At 45.3% G+C, this 22,308-nt stretch overlaps 1 protein-coding gene across 14 annotated transcripts in view; it reads right to left on the reverse strand.

Moving 5' to 3' along the window:
- The window catches only part of Pdzd2 (PDZ domain containing 2), a 365,551-nt gene that overhangs the window by 137,646 nt on the left and 205,597 nt on the right, over positions 1 to 22,308 (reverse strand). Inside the window, exons 1-2 of one of the 14 annotated variants that reach the window (XM_048802944.1) lie at positions 8,902 to 10,564; positions 8,372 to 8,504 (exon numbers count right to left, since the gene is read on the reverse strand). The exons of 11 other annotated variants lie outside the window; for them this stretch is intronic. In XM_048802944.1, the coding sequence (XP_048658901.1) occupies positions 8,372 to 8,388 (17 nt within the window). In that variant the 5' untranslated portion in view covers positions 8,389 to 8,504; positions 8,902 to 10,564. Of the gene's footprint in view, positions 1 to 8,371; positions 8,866 to 8,901; positions 10,565 to 22,308 lie in introns of those variants that run through there. 2 more of the 14 variants (XM_048802948.1, XM_048802943.1) reach the window with 2 other exon arrangements.

The following is a 22,308-nucleotide window of genomic DNA, read 5'->3' on the forward strand; positions in this document are numbered from 1 at the left end:
ATTCATTCCATGTGAACATGTCTTTTATATTCCACTACCTCTCTCTGGGGAATATAGGACTAAGATGATAGAGACAAACAAGAAAGAAGAAATAAAGAAAGAAAAGTGGCAGTAGCATATCTGGTCACACTGGAAGGATCCCACCACTAGGAATTAATAAATAATTGGGGTTTGGATTGGTTGGTGCCAGTCTCCCGGGAGTTAAATTAGCGTAAGTCAGTCTCCAAGCAACTGATAACCTCAGGCATATAGACAGCATTGGATATCTGGACCTCTGTGGCCACCCTGAAGCCACAGCTGGCTGTGTGACAGTGGTTTGACCAAGGTCAATAGCATACTATTAGGAAATATTGGTCAGGACTGGGGGCTCTGGAATAGTTAAAGAGAGTGGCTTAGGTACAGTGCCTACCCCTCCTCACCACTGCCATCCTATGCCAAAGGACTTTACTCTAATTAACAAATATCTATAAAATTTTTTTACAGAGATGGAAGGGAGCAGAGGCACTCGCCTGTAATATCAGTAACTCGGGAGGCTGAGACAGAAGGATCCCAAGTTTGAGGCCAGGCTGAAAAACTTACTGAGACCCTAGCTCAAGATAAAATAAAAAGGGCTGGGGATGTAGCTCAGTGGTAGAGTGCCCCTGCTTCAATCCCCAGTACTGCAAAATAACAAAAACAAAACCCAAAAAACCTTACAAAGATATACAACTTGCATCATCATCTAAGAATACACTTATCAAAACATACTTTGGGAAAGAAAAACGCCTCATGCAGTGCTCCTCAGTGCAGAACATCCACCACACACATGTCCAGGGATTGGATGGTAATCCTGTCTTCCTCCAGTCTGAGGCTGGCGGAGGTAATTGGCTGCAGACAGGCAGCTGTTGCCAGCTGTGCACAGCTCACCTGGTTCACACCTGCCCCAGAGCTCAGGAAACGGCCCCTCCGAGGCTTCAGCTGCAGTGGCTTCCCAGGGAATGTATGTCACACCAGGAGACACGTGCTACTCTGCTACCCCACCCTTCACATGGCACTCTCTCCCAGGGGCTGAGCTTCCATCCAGTTAATTTCCCAACCTGGCAGTAACTGTGAGTTCCAAACGAAGCAACATATGTACTTAGAAACAGGTGAAGTTGTCTTTGGGGGTTTTCTCAATTTTCCCCTCCTGGGACAAGTCTTCCCCTAACCAAGTATTAGAATAGTTAAGCTATTACTTACAACTAAGATTTATGAACATTTGGGAGGTGAATTTGGAAAGCACAGACCTTTATTTGGGGTTGTTACAGTCTACAGCCTGGCTAATCTGAATTTGTTAGAAAAGCAGAAATCTCAAGCCCCACCCCAGGTCTACTATATAAGAACCTGAATTTTATTAAAATTCCCAGGTGATTCACAGGCCAGAACATACCACAATATCCTGGGTAATTTTTTTTTTCCTCCTGGCAAATGAAAATCTGAGTACTAATAGCCTTTAAGGTCAGGGAGTCTGTTTCGTTGTTACTATTTTGTACCATAAAGTTCTCTAGCGATCTGGTGGAGGCTCAAAATAGTATTTTAAAATGCATAAGATAAATAGAATTACAAGGAAAACCAATTAGGCTGAAATATGATATCCTAAATATTTTAAATGTTTAATATTGTAACCTACGTGTGCTTCTTTGTTAACACATTAAATTCCAAGATCTAGCAACAAGTTTTCTAGCTGGCATGTTTTCACAGTAGTAATGAGCAAGTATGAGGTTAGGAGACAAATGCCACAAATCACATGCATCATTTTCTTCTGGCCACAAAGAGCGACTGCTAATATCATTGTACTTTGTTGCCTACATCAACAGCTGAAGAAAACACAAAAATTGAACTAGAGTGACAATAAACATTATGTTTTCTTCACATCCCAGTTCGCGGCCCCCTAAAATCTCTTAATAGAATCTATAATAAAAGGAAGAGATGCTTAAAGATTTTATGTAAGAGGAATGAAAAGAATGTTGTGCTCTGTCTCTTGGTCTAATCTTAATTTGAGCAAGAACTGATCAAATCACTTCCTTCTCTGATTACTCCCGCTCTTACCTTGTCAGTTTCTGTCACCCAGCATCCGCACAAGATCCTCACACTAGATAAGCACTTGGATGTGTAACAAGTACTGGGGATCAAACTCTTCAGGTTGGATTCTAAATATTTCTGAAACAGACCTGTCACACTGCACTCTGAATACCATTGCCCAGGGAAACTAAAATCCTCTCGTTTTTGTAAGGAAGTTGCCCTCTCTATCCGCATAGGTGCTTCTTCTCAAATGCGACTTTAATAATCACTGACATCAAGTGCTGAATGGTATCCCTGTTCTGCCCAACGCCTGGAGCAGGCTCCCTGCCTTTTGGATCAAAAGCACCTTTCCTGCGTAGTTTTGGTGCCAAGAGAAAGCAAAACTTCCCACAGCCTTATCAACTGTGGCCTTCAAAATCATATTCATTTCCAAGGAAAGCCAAAATAGATTTGTCTCTGGGTTTCAGAATTGTCCACCCATCTTCATCGCTCTGAAGCTATTTTTCCCCTCCTAGTCATCAAGGTACCATGAAAACAAAATGAACTGGGCACACCACCTTTGGGGGTTCATCTGACTCTCGGTGTGGACTCTCACAGGATAGCTGCTACCAAGGAGGCATTTCTGTGAGAAAACAAATCACACCAGTGTGTTTGGACCAGGTGTTTACAAAGAAAAGAACTACAAATGGAGACACGTGGCTTTACACAAAAATGTCCCAGCTATGTCCCAGATCCATGAAATAGCCAGCCATAGCCCTTACACTTTCCTAGTAAGTGTGTATGTGCACATATTCATGAAAGCACACGTGCACAGCATGATAGCACTCACACTCACATTTTCCTCACCTAAGTTTGCTCACCAGAAAAGTAGATTTCTAACCGTCATGGTCCAAACATCGTGTCATTATTTAGTTGCATTATCTTTATCTAGTTCTGCACCTACCACGATTCCAGGGCTAATAATCCATGATGGTTGATTTTGGTTGTTAAGTTGATTGGATTGAGGGATGCTCAGAGAATTGGTAGAGCATACTCTTGGTGTGTCGCAGAGGACGTATCTATAGAAGACTGGTGTATGCATAAGGAAACTTAGACACGAAGATTGTCCTGGATGTGGGCGGCACCATTCAACGGGATGGAGCCTCAGACAGGACAAAAACCTGGAACAAGGGGGCCGTTTGCTCCAGCTTGCATACCCCTCCTGGAGCTTCTGTTGCCATCAACACCAGATTCAGGTTCTCCAGCCTTTGAACATGGACTTGCACCAGTGGGTCTCTGGGGACTTTTGGGCTTTGGGTCTCAGATGAGGGTTTCATCACTGGCTTCTCTATTTCTTGCTTTGAGGCTTCTGGCTTTTTGGGTTGCAGGCTCTTTGGCCTGCAGACAGTCATGGTGGGATTTCTCAGCCTCTGATGGTATGAGTCAATCTAATAAATCCCCTCATACATATTCAATTGGTTCTGATTAATACATAACCTAAGCTGTGGTCATAAGGTGGAAGCAGAGGAAACCTCACAGATTTAAGAGTCAGCCTGTGAGTAAAAAGAACCTATCGCAGCAAATCACATCACAGTAAAATTGGCACTGTTTTATTTACTGTCACTGGCTTAGAAAGGTGACTATTTGCAAGCTTTGGTATCTCAGCTTTGAGATTACTTCTAGAGTGGATAAAGAACCCACAGGGGGAGAAAAAAACCACTGGAACTAGCAGATTCTCTTCCTATTCTGAAATCCCAACGGCAACAAATGTAATTAATTAAGCCACCAGAACACTGTAGAGCTGACTGGTAATTCTCCGCTCACTTTTAAGATGCAATGTTACATTTTTGCTACCCTAACAAATTCATTAAGTGTGTCTAATGTCTTAGTATCATGAAAGCAGCAGGATTTCCACCAAAGTCTGGTCAGGGTAGTGGGATCCCAATATAATCCTCATGCACCAAGATCTCCCCAAGTAAGTTCCTCAGCTTCAGTGTTCTTAGACTCCTTTGAGGGATAAACTGAAGTCAAGCAAGTTCTAGCCTGTAAATGGATTGTGCAAAGGGCTTAGCGTTACAAATCCAAACTGCATCCTTTATTTCTACTACCTTCTTTCCTGCAGCACTTAGAGGTAATTTTCTGTTTCCCCTCCAGGTCTTTATTGCTCCCCTGCCAAAACTATCTTGCTCTGTTACAATAAAATACCTGTGATGTTTTCCGAAGCCAGCAGCTTACCGCCAACACTCCACGGGCTACCCCACAGGCAGCAGTTGGGGAACTTGTCTAAGTGTTGCAAGCAGAAAGCGAAGGTGGAATTTGGCAAGTTGCAAGTCAAATGGGAGGTGTCTTGGGAGGCTGGCCTCCTCTGGCTGAGGGAGTCGGCCAGCAGGGAAAAATATGAACACTTTGGCCAAAGAGGCAGAAATAGGAGCAAAAGGCATGAGTGAAAGGTTGCTGTCCCATTATGAGCACCGCATGGGACTCCTGAGCTCAAAGGAAGGCCAAGGGTGCAGCATTCGAATTCCCTCTTGCTCCCCACTGGCTTGGCTCCCCATTCATGTTCTGATTTACATACGAATTCTAACTTGTTCTCTGCAGGGCCACTCGTTTGGGAGGTGGGGAGGAGAGTTTGTAAGAACATTGCTTCAAGTTTTTGTTGTGAGGGCACGTCTTGCAAAACTAGAACACAAGACCACTTGCTCTCTTTAAAAGGAGCAGCCTGCAAACCTGCAAACCCATGGTCTGAGGAGTCTCGCTGAAATGGAGGCTTATCACCAAGTGGATTCTCCAGGCCTCCCCATGCCTCCTTCAGAGCCTCCGTTCTGCCAATTTCCAACTTGGTTTCTACTTCTAATTTGGGAAGAAAATGAGTGTGAAATTAGAAAGGTAAAATGATGGTCCAACTGCATCTGGCTTTCAGCCTGTCTGATAGCCTCCAAATCATGAAATTATAAAAAGTATGGACTATGGGTTGAGCCTTCTTTTTTAGCAAATGAGTCACTCTTGGTCCCTCTCAGTGCTGCTCCACTGGCACATGAAAAATACAGGTGTCCTGATTCTTCAGGAAGAGATCATGATATGGAGGGCAGACCCAGACTCCCAGGTCACCCACTTCCTTGGCCTGACTCGTTCGTTGCACAGGGACCTTGTATTTAAACAGAGACTGGGAGCTCACACCATGCCCTACCCGGGCTACCTGTGGAGTCACAGTGTGGCCTTGCACCCAGGCACTCCTGGGTTTAACAAACCTTTGCAGGAGGCAGCAAAGCCAACAGAAGACCTTATGGTGGCACACACTCCATCTCTTCCTGCTCTGCTACACGAGCAGATACCACGTTAAGATGACATCTTGTTCTCCAACCACTGATGCAGGAGTAGACCTATGCTTCTCCATCCCCACTGCAGGAAATGTATAGAGAGCATGTTTGGAAGTGGGAGAATGTGTTATCTAAAGAAGTCCTTAAGGCGGCATGACTTGTGTGGGAACACAAAACCTGGCAAAACACTGCCTGCTAGCCGCTGGCTGTGAAATTATTGATTCCCCTTCAAGGACATATTGAGGGTTTTCTCTAAGTCAGAATCATAGGCTATTCCTTTCCTCTAGATTTACACACTTTTGCACATATAATATGCACATCTAGTTTGGTATTTTATTCCATTCACTGCCATAAAAAACTTGACTAATAGATGTCAGACTCCAGCCCTGTTCAACAGCCAGAGGGAAGGGGCAGATGCTCCTGCTTTAAGCCAAACACTTAGCCCTCCCAAGGCTGTGAAAGTGAGCTGGCTCATGATGATTGTGCATGGCTTGCACTCCAGGGGTCGGATTCTTACTGCCTGGTGTTTCTGTGTCTTTACCCAACCTGGCTGCCTGGCGAGGAAGTGAAAGGGCTCCTCATTACCCTGAGACACTGGGAAGTTCTAGGGCTCTGGCATATGCACCGTCAACTCTCAGAGAAAGCTGTCACTGCTGCTCTACTCAAGGTCTTCTGGGAACCCAAGCTGACCCTTTGCCCCAGAGCCTGCCCTACTGAGCCTGGCCACACAGCAACACTACCTCTTGGGTGAACTCGGTGAATTCCTTCATAAGCTCCAGCTCAGAGTCCTTACCTCCCCTCACTTGGGGAGTCCAGCCTCAGTCTGGTTGGCTTCCAGTTGAGTTTCAGCAGTTACGCAAATTAGGTTTCTGACTGTGTCTGAAATTCCAGTGCATACAGGAACAGCAGGTTGCTTAATCTCTAAATTCAGAGCCAACCCCTTTGCTAAATACAGACCAGGCACTGCCTGGCTCTCATGGTAGGTTAAAGGACCCACCCTCCCGCGCTGACAACCCGACTCCTCAACAGTACGGGCGCCATCTTGTTCAGGCTTTACCTCCCACAAGGCGCCATACTGTTCCTATCTTCATCCTTCCTCCCTTGTTTTCCACCATCAAGTTAAGCCCCTCCCTCCTCCTTCTCTACTGACAGCATCCAATTTCCAAATACAGGAGGATAGATGGCTAAAATGTCCTGGAGAAAATAATTTAGCCTCAGCCACTTTATTCTCCTTTTCCAATGACAGCCTCCTTGTGAGAAGCTTTCCCAACTTTCTGCAATGGACAATAAGCTCCTTACACAAGTCAGCTCTATATCCAGGCCTGCAGTTTTGACACAAGTTAAACATGAACAAGGTCACCAGATTTTCCTCTTCCCTTATTGGAAATGACATTAACAATGAAATACTGTGCTGGGTAGAGAACTATGTTCAGGGGTAAGGTTGGCAGACTTGCAGTAAGCTTTCTTAGAGAGCCATAAAGAAACATTGTTTTAAATACAAGAAAATATGATATTCAGTTAACATTCTGTCTTTTTTTTTATTACAGAAAATACCTTTTCAAAGTGACAACACCAATCACTCAGAGATTGTGGAAGTCTGGCTAGCATTCAGTCCATCGAGAAAGAGGGAAGTGAGTGATTTTTGTGTCATGTTAGCAGAGTTTTATTCTCCACTGGGTTCCTTCAGTGGGGCATATGGTTGGTGTCATGTGGGTTCACAAATCAGGGGACAGGGTGAAAATCCAGCACAGGCACACACTTCATCTGATACTTCTTCACCACTGTTTGAACCCTGAAGAAAAATGTCAGCATTCTGACTTCCAAACCTAACCTTTTGGAGGTAATAGTGCCATTTAGTACAGACAAGAAACCAAAAGCAGTTCCCCAAACCACAGTCTATTCAAACTGCTGGGCACCTTATGAGCTGTGTTGACCCACTGTTCACACTACTCACGGCAAACATTTTTTTCTAAAAGGTCAGATGGTCAATAGTTTGGGCTTCATAGACCACAGATGCCTCTAATATTTTGCCTTGTTTCTTCAGCTTTTTAAAAAGCAAAACACATTCTTAGCTCCTGGGCCATACAAAACAGTCTGGGTTAGGCTGGATTTGGTCTTGGGCCAGTTTGCTGACCTCTGACTGTTTCCAGAATGGACCCTGAAAAGGATCCTGTCTCTCAGTTCAGCCTAATTCACTGCAGACAGCGGTGATCTGGGACAGCTCAGTCTGAAGGATGGGAGACAAAGGGTAAACAGGTGGACAGTAGGCAAGAGCAAGGGTGTGACACAGAAGTTTAGCTGTGGAATGCTAAACAGAGGAAAGAAATCATACAGAGGAAAAGACAGCAGCCAGGTAGCTTGCCTTGACTGTGCACAACCATTCTCCAGCCTTCCTGTCCTAAAGTGCAAAGCCCCAAGAGCTGGCCACTGCAGGACAAGGGTGATAACTGGCCAGTAAGCAGTAACCCAAACTCCCACATCTGCATGCACAGACACAGCCCTAAGGCTAACTCTTCCTCAAAGAGCTCAAATCAAGGAGTTTTATATTCAGGATGCAATATTCTAACTAAAACACAGTTCTCCACCTACCTCTGATGTCCCCCTCCCCGGAACACACCATTTCCAACTTCTTCCCATCAGCTCAATTCTATAGTGCTCTGACCATGTCATGTCAGTGGAGGGGGAAGCATGTCAAATTATCCCAACGCCTGGGAGAAGTCAGCTGGAAATGGTTCTGAACCTCATGCTAAGATGGTCTTTATTCTGTTCTGCTTCTCTTATCACAAACGCCAAGCCTTGACACAGAAAGTGTGCTCTGAGACTCGGCTACAATCACCGGAGCTATGAGTTGGTTTTTAAATTATCCTTGTATATGGCTGCAACCATGGTCTTCCCCGATTATTCTCTGCTGCTGAGCGCAATTACATCACTGTGACAATTTCCAACCCACTCCGTGACACATATTCAGGATCCACACCGTATTTTCTCCCTACTTTTCAATTCCCTGACTTGGAGACTGGGCAGAGGCTGCCTACCTTAATGGAGAAAACATTAGTGCATTTGGGCTTCACTGTGGATCCCAGTCAATTGCTGTACATTTCACAGCTGCTAGACATCCACCTCTTTTCTTACAAGAGCCAGCAAAAATTAGCAAGCCCCTCATTGGCTCTGAAATATGAAAATGTAGCAATAATCAAGTCAGAAAATCAGTTTCTGGTCAATCCTCTTCAAAGTATTTGTTCTAAAACAGAATGTCTACGGTTCATTTATCATCTGCCAGCTTAAAAATTGCTTTTAACTAAAATCCTGCATGATTTTCTGTGTTTTTCTTTTTAAAGCAACCCTCAGAATATAAAACTGACATTTGGTTATCAAATTAGTGGCTGAGAAAAACTCTTGTTCAGGCAGATATCAGCACAATGCAGGCTACGTCTGTTTCTTATGTCAATATTATCTGCTCATTTTCCATACACTTTTTTTTTTAAAAAAAGAATAAACTTTCCGAAGGCAAAAGTTGTGTTTAGAGAGAAGATATGATTCTCTGTGCTGCGCATGTCTCTCCTACCTGCTTCATGAGCTGATCGGGTGAATGTCCTCCGCTGGGCTTCCGTAGCCACTTACACAGGACACACTCCAAAGTTTGTTCAGCTTTCTTTCCCTTCTCCATTCAGTTTCTTTAAAGTAGTGGGTTATTGACTATCAATAAAAACGTGAGCCATGCCAGTGTGTGTTCCGACTTCCTGCCAGCGCCCCATGCTCTGCTGGGCATAGAACAGATTTTCTCTCTCTCCTCCCATTTCACCTCCTGAGCTCCAGAGCCCCACCCACCCTCAGCACTCAGATCATTTTTCATTTATGAGTGCATCCAGCTACTCTGTGCATGTAAGAGAATGAGCCAATCCTTGCTCTGCCAACCTACTGGATCTGTGCTGCTAAAAACAGCTTTAATTTTCTGGGAGTACAGAGGAAAACGAGACCCTGGCAGAAGTCACCCGTGACCTCCTCCTACAGGTATCTGCAAATCAGCTCTTCCATCAGCAAAGGACATGCACCTTGGCAATAGAAGCACAACAGCTTTGTAATACAGGTACAGGCCAGGAGGTGGACTGAAGAGTTCGGGCATGAGACAACTAAAAATATACCAAAGTGTATATTTCACATATACTAAAAAGGCAAAGCCAGGACAATGCCAAGAAACTTTCCACCCAGTGACCTGACACTTCACATTGAATTCAAAATATTTCACACCTATTAACGGGCCAATTTTTTTTCTATTGCATTCAAATGGGTACAAGAATGGAGCGTTTATTTTGTAATAAATTCATTGGTGAATAAGAGCTACTTGTCGCCATAACACCAAATCTACAACTTTTCAAATCCAACTGAGCTCCCATCTTCTATTAAGACCACTACCAGCAAAACCAGAGATGATCCGTCAACGCGTGAGAACACTTAATCCTACCACAATGTCAACAATTACAAAGACCGATTTGGTTTCTGTATGACATTATCAAGAAGCAGACACCGTTAAAAATAATTCCAATGTACATTTGGGAGGGACAAAAGAGGCACCAACACCTTCTCCTTATTGCAGCCATTCTCAGGTCATGCTTGTAGAAAAATCAGGACTCCCAGATTACTGTCTTTTTAAATCTATCCATTTATTTTGGAATTTTATCCGATACAGACTTTCCTTCTGTGAACTCCATATTGTCATATCCTAGCTCCAATCACCCCCAAATTATTTCATTTTTTATCTATTAAAAGACTGATAGATTGGTAGCTGGACTCGTCTTGGTTTTTTGGTTGTTGTTATTAGATGGTTACCATATCTCCTAAGAAGACACTTATACATTTTCGCATATGCTCTAAATAGGTTCCCTTCATCTTGACACCCCAACGCAACATCTTTGGAAGAAAATTTAAAAAGAAAGAAGGAAAGAAAGAAAACAGGTGATTTATGTTTTATGGCAGAGACAGGGAAGATACAGAGGCATAGCGTATGTGGTGGAGCAAGAGTGAACTGAAAGGAAGATGAGCACCTAGGCTCCAACCACTCAGGGAACCCCAGACCCATTTGAATTTTCACATGCAGTGCAAGAGGCTTCCTGGGACTTCCCTTCCTATTTCAGGAGGGAGTGGACTCTGCTCTGAGTTAAAGGCAAGGAGAATGCAATCCCAGCTGCTCTGGAGGCTGAGGCAGGAGGATGGTGAGTTCAAACCCAGCCTCAGCAATGGCGAGGTGCTAAGCAACTCAGTGAGAACCTGTCTCCAAATAAAATATAAAATAGGGCTGGGTATGTGGCTCAGTGGTTGAGTGCCCCTGAGTTCAATCCCTGGGACCCCCCCCCCCAAAAAAAAAGGCAAGAGAAGGAAGTCTATTTTTTTTTTTTTAAAGAAGAAGAGGCAAAGTGAGGGTTAAAATTTTCTTGGCCCATGACCAAACTGCAGTCCTAGCAAGAGGTAAAATCTGCCTATAGAATATTCTCTTCAGTGTTAGTGTGACATCTGCCAAAAATCTATGGTAAAACCAGTTATTCTACCTATCTTTGTCCTGTTTTCTCAAACAAAGGGTGGATAATATAGAACATAAATTTTTGCTTTAAGGGGAACTGCTGCTGACTACCCACATTAGCCACGTAGCACATACTAGAATGCAGGAAGTACACAAGCCATCTCTCCACCTGAGGTTTCTGGGGAGTTTCTGGAAAGCTGTCCATGGTAGCAGTTAGGAGCTCTGCCCTCTGATTGTCCCCCTTGGTCCCCAGGCGTAGGAGACCAGTGTGCACCTCTCTGAGCTGGGAAGGGCCAAGTGGTACACTTAGTTCCACCTCCCACTGTGGGGATGTGGAAACAAGACCCCAAGAGAGATGAGGAATCTTGCCAAGGTCACAGGGCATATTAGTGAAGGTTAGAGTCATGTGCTAACTTGCATGCTAAGGCCAGTTGGATGAGATGTGAATCTTGTAGTCAAGAGCTACGGGCAGGAGCTCAGTTATGGCTCTCCAGCTGGTTCCAAAGCCCAGCCTAGGGATATACCTAAGACTCTCCTAACAGCAAAAGCAGAACAGTAACGTGGGGAGTGTGAGGAGGACAGGTGGCTACGGAGTGATTCCAGCAGTCCCCAGCAGGGAAGGGGGATGAACTAAACCACCAAAGCCAATGGACATTCTTGGGTGTATACACAAGAACTGAGAGCAGGAACACAAAGGCTTTTACACACCCATGTTGACAGCAGCACTATTCAGAAAGTCAAAAGGTGGCAGCAACCCAGGTTTCCACTGATGGATGAGTGAATAAACAAAATGTGGTATAAACATACGACGGAATATTATTCAGCTGTAAAAAGGAAGGGAATTTGGATACATGCTACAACGTGGATGAGCCCCGAACAGACATGCTAAGACGATATGCCAGTTGCAAAGGGACAAGTGTTGCATTATTGTACTCATGTGAAGAACTTAGTCAAATTCATACAGACAGCAAGTAGAACGGTGGTTGCCAGCAGCGGAGGTGTGGGTGGGGTTACTGGGTATAGAGTTTCAGTTTTGAAAGAGGAAAAAGGTTCTGGAGAAGGACGGTGGTGATGGTTCGCACAGCAATGTGAATGCCACAACACTGTATACTTAAAAATAGTCAAAATGCTAATTTTTATAGTATGTATATTATTTTCTAAAAAGCCAATGGAACTTGGATTTTCTTTATAATTTCCCTTCGCCTACCTCGATGGCTATTATGCTTCTCATTATCAAAGTTGCAAAATGTAAAGGCTATCACACGCCACTAAATAAAACTCCTAAATGACCTTGGAAGTAAGAGGAAGCACGAAGGTTTCCCCCTTCCGTTTCCTCATGCCCCACTCCACACGAGTCACAGTCATGAAAGCAAACAGGGTGCTCAGTGTGTGTTCCTGTTCTGTGACGGGAGATGGAGTATCAATGCTGACGGGGAACACCCTGTGGATTTTGCAAGCTAGGAGAGCCCTGGCCAGCCATTGCAGAGAGTTCACGAGCACCTCCAAGAAAGCTGTGGCCTGCCTCTCTCCTCCACCAAGTCCCCTTAGAGCTTTCAATGCCACTCGCCTCGCAGCTCTGGCAGCATATGCTGAGGTCAGAGTGCTTTTTGGTATTTAATTGTACACAGATCTGTCTCTTAGCTGTCAAATCTGCCCAATTAGGCCATAAGCCTCTGGGGGACAGAGGTAACTCCAGCTCTCTGACCAGCTCTTCTCGGCCTCCTTCCCCCTGCCAGGTCAGGCAGGGATGTGGATGGGCACCTGCTTCTCCCCCTCACCCTCTCTCTCCTGTTCTCTGGGTGATGCCCTCTATTTCCATGGCTATAATAACCATGTAAGAGCCACCAACCCTCAGTCACCATCCTTCTTCTGAGCTTCAGACACAGACCTCTGCCTACCCCCTACCCGGATTCAGCTGGATGTCTGCAGATACCTCAAACTCAGCATGCCTTGAAATGAAGCCAGTTATGCTCTCCCTGGAACACGTTCTTCCTCCGGGACTTCCTCTTCCAATGAATGCCAGTCCTTAGTCACCCAAGCACAAATGAGTCGTCCTTGACTCCTCCCTCCCTAGAAGTTCAGGTCTTGTCGACTCTCGCACCTTTCCCCTCCCCTATGTTGATTTCAGGGCTTTGATTCCTAACTTTTCTCACTTCCTCAGCTGTCTACCCTGCACACCGAGGTTTCCCATGGCAAATACAGAAAATCTGCTTCAAGTGCTCAAGTGCTGTCTAGCACTGTCTAGCAATGTCTCCTTGGCCCCAAAGACAGAGCCTAAGCATCCCTGGATGGTTCTAAGACCATTCTTGGTCCAGCCCCAGTGTCCTCACCAAAAAACCCACTGCACACACATACATGATTGCTGCTCTTCTTCATGTATCTGCTTTTACATGAACCAGAGATCCTTACTGAAAAGTTCTGACCCCACAGCAGACACTTGCAACATTTGCAGACATTTTTAGTTGTCAAAATGGGGATGGGTGGGGGTGGGGATTTGCTGCTAGCATCTAGTGGTAGAGGACAGAGATGCTGTAAACACTTCTGCACAAGACAGGGCCCCACGACCAAGAATCATCGATAGTATGTACCAGACGGGTTCTTAGAATGCTACAGTATACTGTATTTATAATTACCACGACTGCTTCCTGCTCTAGGGGCTGCAAGCATAGATGTTGGCAGGGTGCAAAAAAAAATTATATGAATGAGAGGAAAGGTAAAGCAAAGCAATAGGGGGATGTTGGGGACTGGAGCAGAATGCCCTTCCAAAGCATTCAGTCTCAAGACTCTAAAAACACTGAGCTCAATCACGCAGCAAGAGACCTGGTTTATAGCTTGAACGGGGCTCCTAGGCAAGGGTTGGGGATTGTTTTCCTCTCTGGCACACACTTTATTGGAAGTATCGGATCAATATTTATTGAAAAGTCCTCTCTTATATTTCCCTTCAGAGCCCAGAAGACTCCTAAGTTCTAGTAAATAAATGGAAAAAATAGGATGAAACCCTCTTCATCTCAGACCCTTAATACGGTTTTGCTATCCTTTTGAATCTTCTTCTCTAGGTCTCTTTCTCTGTAATTTTTCTAGTGATCCTTAATCTAGTTTTTCTAAAAATACATCCCATAAAATATCATTCTGGGGAGATGCTCTATGGGAAAAAGACTCCATGGTCAAATAAGTCCCTTACTAGTTCTTCCTTCCACTACTATGTCCAGGTCGGATTGTATCGGAGTTCCCACCCTAGCCTTTTTCATAGTGTAATTTCTTAATAGTTGTGGAACAAGTACTTTGAGGACTTTGATTTATTCTCCCTTTGCTACAGAGTGCTCTCAGTTTAAACTTCCATTTGTGTGCAAAAAAGTACCAGCTCTCTCCCTGTCCCTCAGTCCCCACCCCTCCACCAGGGACCTCTTCTCTCCTCACCTGTACTCATCCGCCTGTCTTCCCTCCTCACATAGGCATTTTGAAATGGCCCAGTTAACCTCAGGAAGGAGCCATCGTGGCTAAAGATGGAGGGAGCAGAGAGGGTCCTCTTGGGAAAGGGCATGTGGCCAAACAGAAGAACTATAATCAGGGTACCCCAAGGGGCTGGGACAGATGTGTCTGTAGGGCCATCGGTCACCTCCAGCCAACTTTTCAGAATGAAGTTCCGTTAACGAGGATTAGGTCAATTTCATTTAAAAAGCATATTTCTTCCAGACATAGTTGAAGCAAAGGATCAATCACTTTTGGGAAAAGAAAGTCTAACTTCAGAGGGGCAGACAGTCCACAGGTCCTCTGAATACCTGCCTGCTGCAGTCCACAGAGAAAGCTGGACTGGCCCAGCCTGTGCCTCCTTGGTCCCTGGAGAAGGACAGACTGCTTAGACCTACCAGTTGGTCATCTCAGTTACCAGATAGCCACTCGCTCCCCACTTCCCAGCCTGGCTAGTCAGTCCAGTTAGTCCTTTGAATTGGGGGTAGTTTTTTTTTTCCTTCACAGAAATGGAGACAGTTTGGGTTTTAGAAACTAAATCCAGCTCTATCAAGACTTGAATGTACTCTGAGAAATCCTGCCATACACTTGACGGCCCCCAGGGACAGGCTCCAGGGGTCAGTGAAAACTCATAATTAGTAGCACAGGGGGAATGAGTAATTTCCTGAGCCAATGTCACCAGCCACCTTCAGGTACAGAATTCTCTCCAGTGCCACTCAAGGCTCTGGGATCTCTAAGAAGTCAGTTTTGTCAACATCCCTATGGAGATATCCATTCCCCTAGAGCTTCAGCACAGGATCCCACTGGAGCCCCAAATCAGATGAATGATTAATGAGGGTCTCCTCCAATCACACGGGCTATGCAGACTTGCAGGGCAGATGAGACCCTACACATATGAAAATTCCTGCCACCATAAGGCGATGCACGTGAAATGTGACAGGACGGATAACGGTGGGGGAAGCTCCAGGATTTCCACAGGGAGGTGTCCCCACAGCTGGGAAAATGGAAGTGACTTCAGAGGAAGTGGGTCTTAAGGAAAATCTTAAAGGCTGGTTCTCAGTTTTGATACATTCCCAGCTCTGAGCTCTCCCCTTTACTTATGAAAGGACAGGAGGCTCCTCTCATGGCTGCTCCCCTGGAGACCAGGGCATTCTGGCTCCACCTGGCACAGCACCTCAGGGCATGGAACAAGCAAAAAGCAGCTTCTTGCACAGACGCCCTGCGAAGGGCATGGCCAACCAGGTTGCTGCCCATGAATCTTGGAGCCCAGATGTGGAAAAGCACAATGAAGGTCACTGTCATAATTCCACTAAAGCTTTATAGGAGGAAGCAAAAACGGTGGGGGAGTTTGGAAACTCCAACCCTTTCCGCTTTATTTTTACTACAATGACAGTGTCCAATAGCGAAAGCATTGCCATTCATTCAGTTCTCAGAAACTTAAAGGGGCTCCACCATGGCCCCACTTAAACAGGTGCAGGGCAGGCACTGAGGTTATGCAAATCCTGCAGCCCAGTCACTTGCCTGCAGGTGTGATTGAGAAGGGCTAGTGAAACTTCTGTGAACTGGAAATGGGATTTACTTCAGAGTAGTTTCTGCGACTAGTACATTCCTACCCTCACCGTCTCTTCCTTGCTCTTCTGTAAACCCAACAGAGCCAATGCTTAGTTCCTGGTGGAGTGCAGCTTTTTTTTTTTTTTTAGTTGTAGATAAATAAAATAAAGGTATTATGTCTATTTATTTGTTTATGTGGTGTTGGGGAACGAACCTAGTGCCTCACACATGCTAGGCAAGTGTTCTACCACTGAGCCACAACCCCAGCCCCTGAAGCGCAGAGTTTTCAGAGTTCATTGCAGCTGGTCTGTAATTTCCAGATCTCAGCCCACTCTAAGCTTACCAAGTCTCCGTTACACTTAAAAATTATGAGAGCCTTTCTCATTCAAGTGAGGAAGGGTGGAGTCAAGTCCTTGGAGGAAAAGAGTCTATCAAAAACCACATAATGCTCAATGACATGTTTGGGCTCAGAGCTGTATTTTCAAGGTATTTCTCATCTTTACCAAGAAGAAATCTTCTCTTGGAATCACGTACAGTTCTGTGGTGGTAGGAACTGGCTTTACAAAACCACAGCTTTCAGAAATGTTGGCGAGGAAATTGGGTTGTATATGGAAATTTCTTTCTATGGGTCTCCAAACAATCAGTTATTTGTTCCCTCCCCCTTTTTTTTTCCCACAAGAATTTCTTTAAATAATTGGAGGAGATTTCCCATGGGAATCAGGCAACAGTGACTTCCAGGTCTTAAACTTTTTCTAAAACAATTTAGAAACAAAAGACCCAAGAATGTGCCTGGTTAGCCTGTAACAATGCAAATTCTGGCAATAAGAACAGCAGCTGAAGTGTGAAACTTAGAGTACTTCTAGTACTCAGAGTACTGCTAGTATTTTTTAGTACTTTGAGTACTGAGGTAATGCCTCTACGGTTTGTTCTTTTTTTAAAATTTATTTACCTTTTTTTTTTGGTACTGGGTATTGAACTCAGGGGCACTTGACCACTGGGCCAAATCCTCACCCCTATTTTTTATTTTATTTAGAGGCAGGGTCTCACTGAGTTGCTTAGTGCCTCACTTTTGCTGAGGCTGGCTTTGAACTTGGGATCCTCCTGCCTCAGCCTCCCAAGTTGCTGGGATTACAGGATGCGCCACCATGCCCAGCTAAAATTTACTTACTTTTTATTTGTTCTTTGTAGATATACCTGACAGCAGAGAGTATTTTGACACATTATACATACATGGAGTGTAACTTATCCTAATTAGGATCCCATTCTTGTAGTTGTACACGATGTGGAGTTTCACTGGTTGTGTATTCATATACGAACAGAGAAGAGTTATGTCCGATTCATTCTACTGTCTTTCCTAATCCTATCCCTCTTCCCTCCCCTTCATTCCCCATTGTCTAATCCAATAAACTTCTATTCTCCCCCCTCCTATTGTGTATTAGCATCTGCAAGTAAGGATATTCAGCCTTTGGTTTGGGGGGATTGGCTTATTTTACTTAGATGATACTTTCCAGTTCCATCTATTTACTGGAAAATGCCATAATTTCATTCTTTTTTATGGCTGACTAGTATTCTATCGTGTATATATACCATGTTTTCTTTATCCATTCATCTGTAGAAGGCACCTAGGTTGATTCCGTAGCTTAGCTATTGTGTATTGAGCTGCTGTGAACAGTGATGTGGCTGTATCAATGTAGTATGCTGATTTTAAGTACTTTGGGTATTAACTGAGGAAGGGATAACTGGGTCAAATGGTGGTTCCATTCCAAGTTTTCTGAGAAATCGCCATACTCCTTTCCAGAGTAGTTGCACCAATTTGCAGTCTCACCAGCAACATAAGAGTCTATCGTCCTCCTAGCAGGCCACTGGGTATAACCAATGAAAATGCTGGTGTTTGGGAGGTGTTGGAAATAGGGTATGCTATGCATGTGTGGGGAAAGAGGGTAGATAGGAACTACCTATATCTTTTGGTTAATTTGGCTATGAACTTAAAACTTCTCTTTAAAAATTTTCCTTAAAAAAAGGAAAAAGAGCTTTTGCCAGGCAATCATGGACTACAGCATTCTCTGCTTACCAGCTATGTGAATGCTTAGTAAATATTATTTCTAAACCTCAGTTTCCTCATCTGACAGAATGTAATGCATCTGTAGAGTTTGGGCTAAGAAAGAGAATGTTCTGGACCGTCTCAGCACCGACTGTACAGGAGACATTTGATCAACCAAGGTTTACAGTGACTCTGAGTAGAGACTCCTTGCTCCACCCCTGTGTCTTCATGTCTCAGGTCCCCCTCCGCCTTTAGCTTACTGACATCACTGGCCAAATTATGCATGGCTTGTCCTGGTTCCGAAAGTTCCTGGTTTAATTGAAAGTGACAAAGGGGAAACTGGGAAAGGAAAACAGAGTGCCGTGGGAGCAGCTGCGTTAAAAGACTCTGAAGTCAGCACGGAGCAGTCCCCAAAGGGGCTGCCAGCTCCAATCAGGCACCCGTTACCTGACGAGGGGGGGAGCAGAACCATAAGCCACCCGGCATTTTCCAGGAAAAGCTACACTAAACACTCTCTGGAGTCTCACCGAAAGACATCTTGGTCATTTTCTGGGTAGGAGTCCTGCCACCAACCAGGTCCAGGGCTCCCCCTTGGATGGGAACTGCTCCATGAACTTCATCTTTTTTTTACTTCCTAAATTATTTCTCAGAGAGGAGCCCAGGCTTATTTCTCACCCCCCTCTTTTTTAACTGATAAATAGAAGAAAAAAGAAGTATAATTACTAAGGCTACCCTAAAGATCAAAAAGAGGGCTGAACTAGCATGATTAACTATGCTATTTTTAAAGAAAGCAGATCTCGGATAACCTGGGAGAACCCCACACCTTTCCTGGTGCTATCCAGGTGCTGAATGTAGTACCCTGGAGGGGGGTGGTGGTCCTGAACACCCAGAAGAGAGCCAGGAATGGTTTCCAGGTGTTTTTCTCCATCTTCTTATAAACTTGTTTTAAAAAATGTTTTATTAGTTATTGATGGATCTTTATTTATTTGTTTATACGTGGAGCTGAGAATTGAACCCAGTGCCTCACACATGCGAGGTGAGTGCTCTACCACTGAGCCACAACCCCAGCCCCAAGTTTTTCTCCATCTTAACCTCTCAATCCTGGAAGCCCTTTCCCCCCAACCCTCGTTGTTCCAGGTTACCTGCAGGGAGCTGACCTTTCCAACAGAATGTGCCCAGGACCTTCACCCAGCTCAACACCCTTTCTTTCCCCAAGGCAACCCCTCTGCCTCACGGGCACCTCCAATCTGAGCTCTCGAGAAACCCCACCAGAATCTCTTCTTTCTATACCCTCCAGTGGAAAGGACCTTATTTTATTTCCTTTCCACTCTCCATGGACACAGGTTTTCAGTGCTCTCCACCTGGCAGGATCCAGAGGCAATCAGTGTCCCAATCCTATGTCCAAACTCTTCAACCTGCTGACCTGTCTTCCTTTCCAGGTTACCGAGTTTTCTCCATCTCCCATGTCAGACCTCTGTGCCCTCCTTGTTCAAGCATCCATGCGGTCTTCAGTCACGGCCTTCCACCCTTGGCGGCTCTCGGCTCCCCACATTTACATCCAGTGCTATAGAGTGTATAAATAGCTACCCACAAACAATGCCCCAGGTCTGCTACTTGACAATTAGCGCAAGGCCCTCAGTCAATTCTGAGATGTTGGTAAGAGGCTCACGTCTCTTTCCCAGCTCACACTCCAGTAAATGGCCCCCATCAATCCTGTAGCCCCTCCCTTCCCCAAACACCTGGACACTAACTCTCATCTCTGGCTGAATGAAACGCTCTGGCCCAGGGGCAGCCAAGCAAGTGGTTTCTACACTAGCACTTTGTGGATACTAAGGCCTCTGATCACAATAAGTGAACACATAGGGATCCTTAAAGGAAACAACAGCACAGGTACAGCTCATGGCCTTGTAAAAGTGACCCTCCAATGAGGGCAAGCCCGTCCTAAAAATAGATGCACCTGAGTTGGGACATAGGACAGTTTCAGAAGGCAAACATCACCACGCCTAGCTCACCTGGTCTCGTTCACCGGGTTGGGACACCTGCATCCCCACGTATGTGGCAACATTAGGACACACAGGTGTACTAACTGGCCTCAGGCTCAAAGGCAATCAGAACTCCGTGGGAGGAGAGCTCGGGCCTGACTTAGGAGGGCACGTAAAGGGACTCTCCCTGGGACCAGAGCGCCTGCTTCACACAATTGCAGCTAGAGCGTGGAAGCCAACCCTTCAATACGACCAGCTTCCTCTGAGTGATAGACAGTGGGATGGGCTTGTCCCAAAGAGGGCAACAACAGATTCCAGTGACTGCTCTAGGAAGCACTAAAGGCCTTGTATTTTGCAAAATAGCACTCTAAATCTAAAAACATGTCTAGGAGGAAAGGGAGGAGGACCACAAAATTCTAGCATTAAAAAGATCCAAACAGTTGTCTGCCTTCGATGGATTTAGTATTTTGATCTCCTGAACATTTGTTGAGTGCATAGGAAGCCCCATACCCCACACGCTCTCTCCCACGGTCCCCCAAAACATTCATGTCTTGACAACCACAGCCCCTGCCAAATTGACCTGCAATAAATGCTTCCTCAAAAACAAGCGGCTCCACGTGAAGGGATTGTGAGCAAAGCCCTTGAGGGTGCACCCTAAAAAGGAAATCTTCCCCACGGACGAATGAACACAGGACAGGCTCAGAGAAAGAAGGGCCAAGCGCTCATTAACTCATCTGCACAAAAACCTGAGAAGAATATTGTCTCTAACAGGATAAATGTCGAAGTAACAAGAACAACAAATAACTAACACACCATCAGAATTCCCTTCCTCTCACATCCTTGGCCTCAGGATCTCTGAAACCCTCTGGCCTGTAGCGTCCTCAGAGTCTCCGGGGGTGTTTTCAGACATGCCCAGAAACGGCCTCCTCTTGGGGGCAGAGTTTCCCGGCTTCCAGGCTGAACTGTCTGGATACAAAACAAAGATGGTTACCTTGGCCCAGAGCCCAGGGGACCAGTAGCAGGGAGTATGGGAGACCACAGGTCTAGGGGTGCATTGCCTCTATGGGAACACTGTCCAGCACAGGAGATCTGTGACTGGCTCACTGAGGATAAGCACAATCTAGGGGAGGCCATCAGGTAAATCTGACCCAGTGAGGACCAAGGGTAGGTGACAGGGCATCACCACTGCCTTTGGCTGGATGTGACAGCCACGATCTAACAGCAGCTGGTGAATTCAGGTGAGAGACGTTTCCCCCAGAGTACACAAGTCACAGGAAGATGGGCACCAACTGTCCCCCAATGTTCCTGTCACTGCAACATCCAACACCTGCTTCCTTTTTGGGGAGAAGGTAAAGGTATGGAATGAAAACCCTTGCTTTCCCCACCCCCAGAGCTTCCAAGAGAGAGAGAGCGTTCATCGCAAAGACTGTGCCTCTTTGGGGGACAACTAGGTAAGTGTTCACCACGTCTGGCTTTCTCCACGTCCTACATTCTGCTGAACTCGACCTCTGGAGGCACTCATCCCCGTCCGGCTTCCTGTAAATATTTCATGCTGCCTCTGCTCCCTACAAGCACAGTAATGTCAGAGTCGCGGAGGCTGCTGGACTGAATTCAGGTCTGCTTCACCAGCTTTCTGTGTCAGTTCTGGGCTGCGAAGTGGCTGTGTGCACAGCGTAGCCTCAATTTCAATAGAAACTCCGGCTGGAGAGAAAGAAGTCACCTTTGCCATAGATTGCTGCCTCGGTTTCTTCATCTAAGGATAGGCCATGGCAGCAGGTGTCACCTTTCTTATATTTACGTTTGTCCTCCAAACATTTCAAAGGTGTCCTCCGAGACACATACCATCGACTTGTAAAACTCTCTTTTTCAACACAAGATCCTTGTGTTTAAGAAGAGTCTTGAGGATGACTCACTGGGAATCAAAATGCAATAAACTTTTGCTACTAGTAATTCTAAACTTCAAGAACTCCGAGCTTTTCCTGTGTCGGAGCTGCATGGGCACGTGCCACTTGAACTGAGGACTGTCCTAGCTCTTTAATTTTGGAGTTGTGGGGCTTTGGAGAGGTTCATCAAGGCACCCGGTGCCTGGGATGGTAGCCACTGTAGAGTCACAGACATTTACATTCAAGTCACAGAGATGCAGGGAGTGACATCTGGCACCAACTCTCAGTGGTAGAGAGAGAGAAGGCTGGAGTGGGGGGAGAGGATGGAGAGTGACCCAATTAAAATGCAAATGACCTCACTCCTTGTTGCTGCTAAACGAACCCTGAAGGAAAATTCAGACATATATTGCAAGCTCTGGGCAAAATCAAGACTATAAGGTAATCAGAAAAAAAAAAATTGCCAACTATAATCCTTCCTAATGACTTTATTTCTAATATTGTAAAAGCTCTGAACTCCAGTCATAATGAACAA

This window comes from Marmota marmota, unplaced genomic scaffold (genome assembly GCF_001458135.2).
Source record: "Marmota marmota marmota unplaced genomic scaffold, marMar, whole genome shotgun sequence".
Lineage (NCBI taxonomy): Eukaryota > Metazoa > Chordata > Mammalia > Rodentia > Sciuridae > Marmota > Marmota marmota.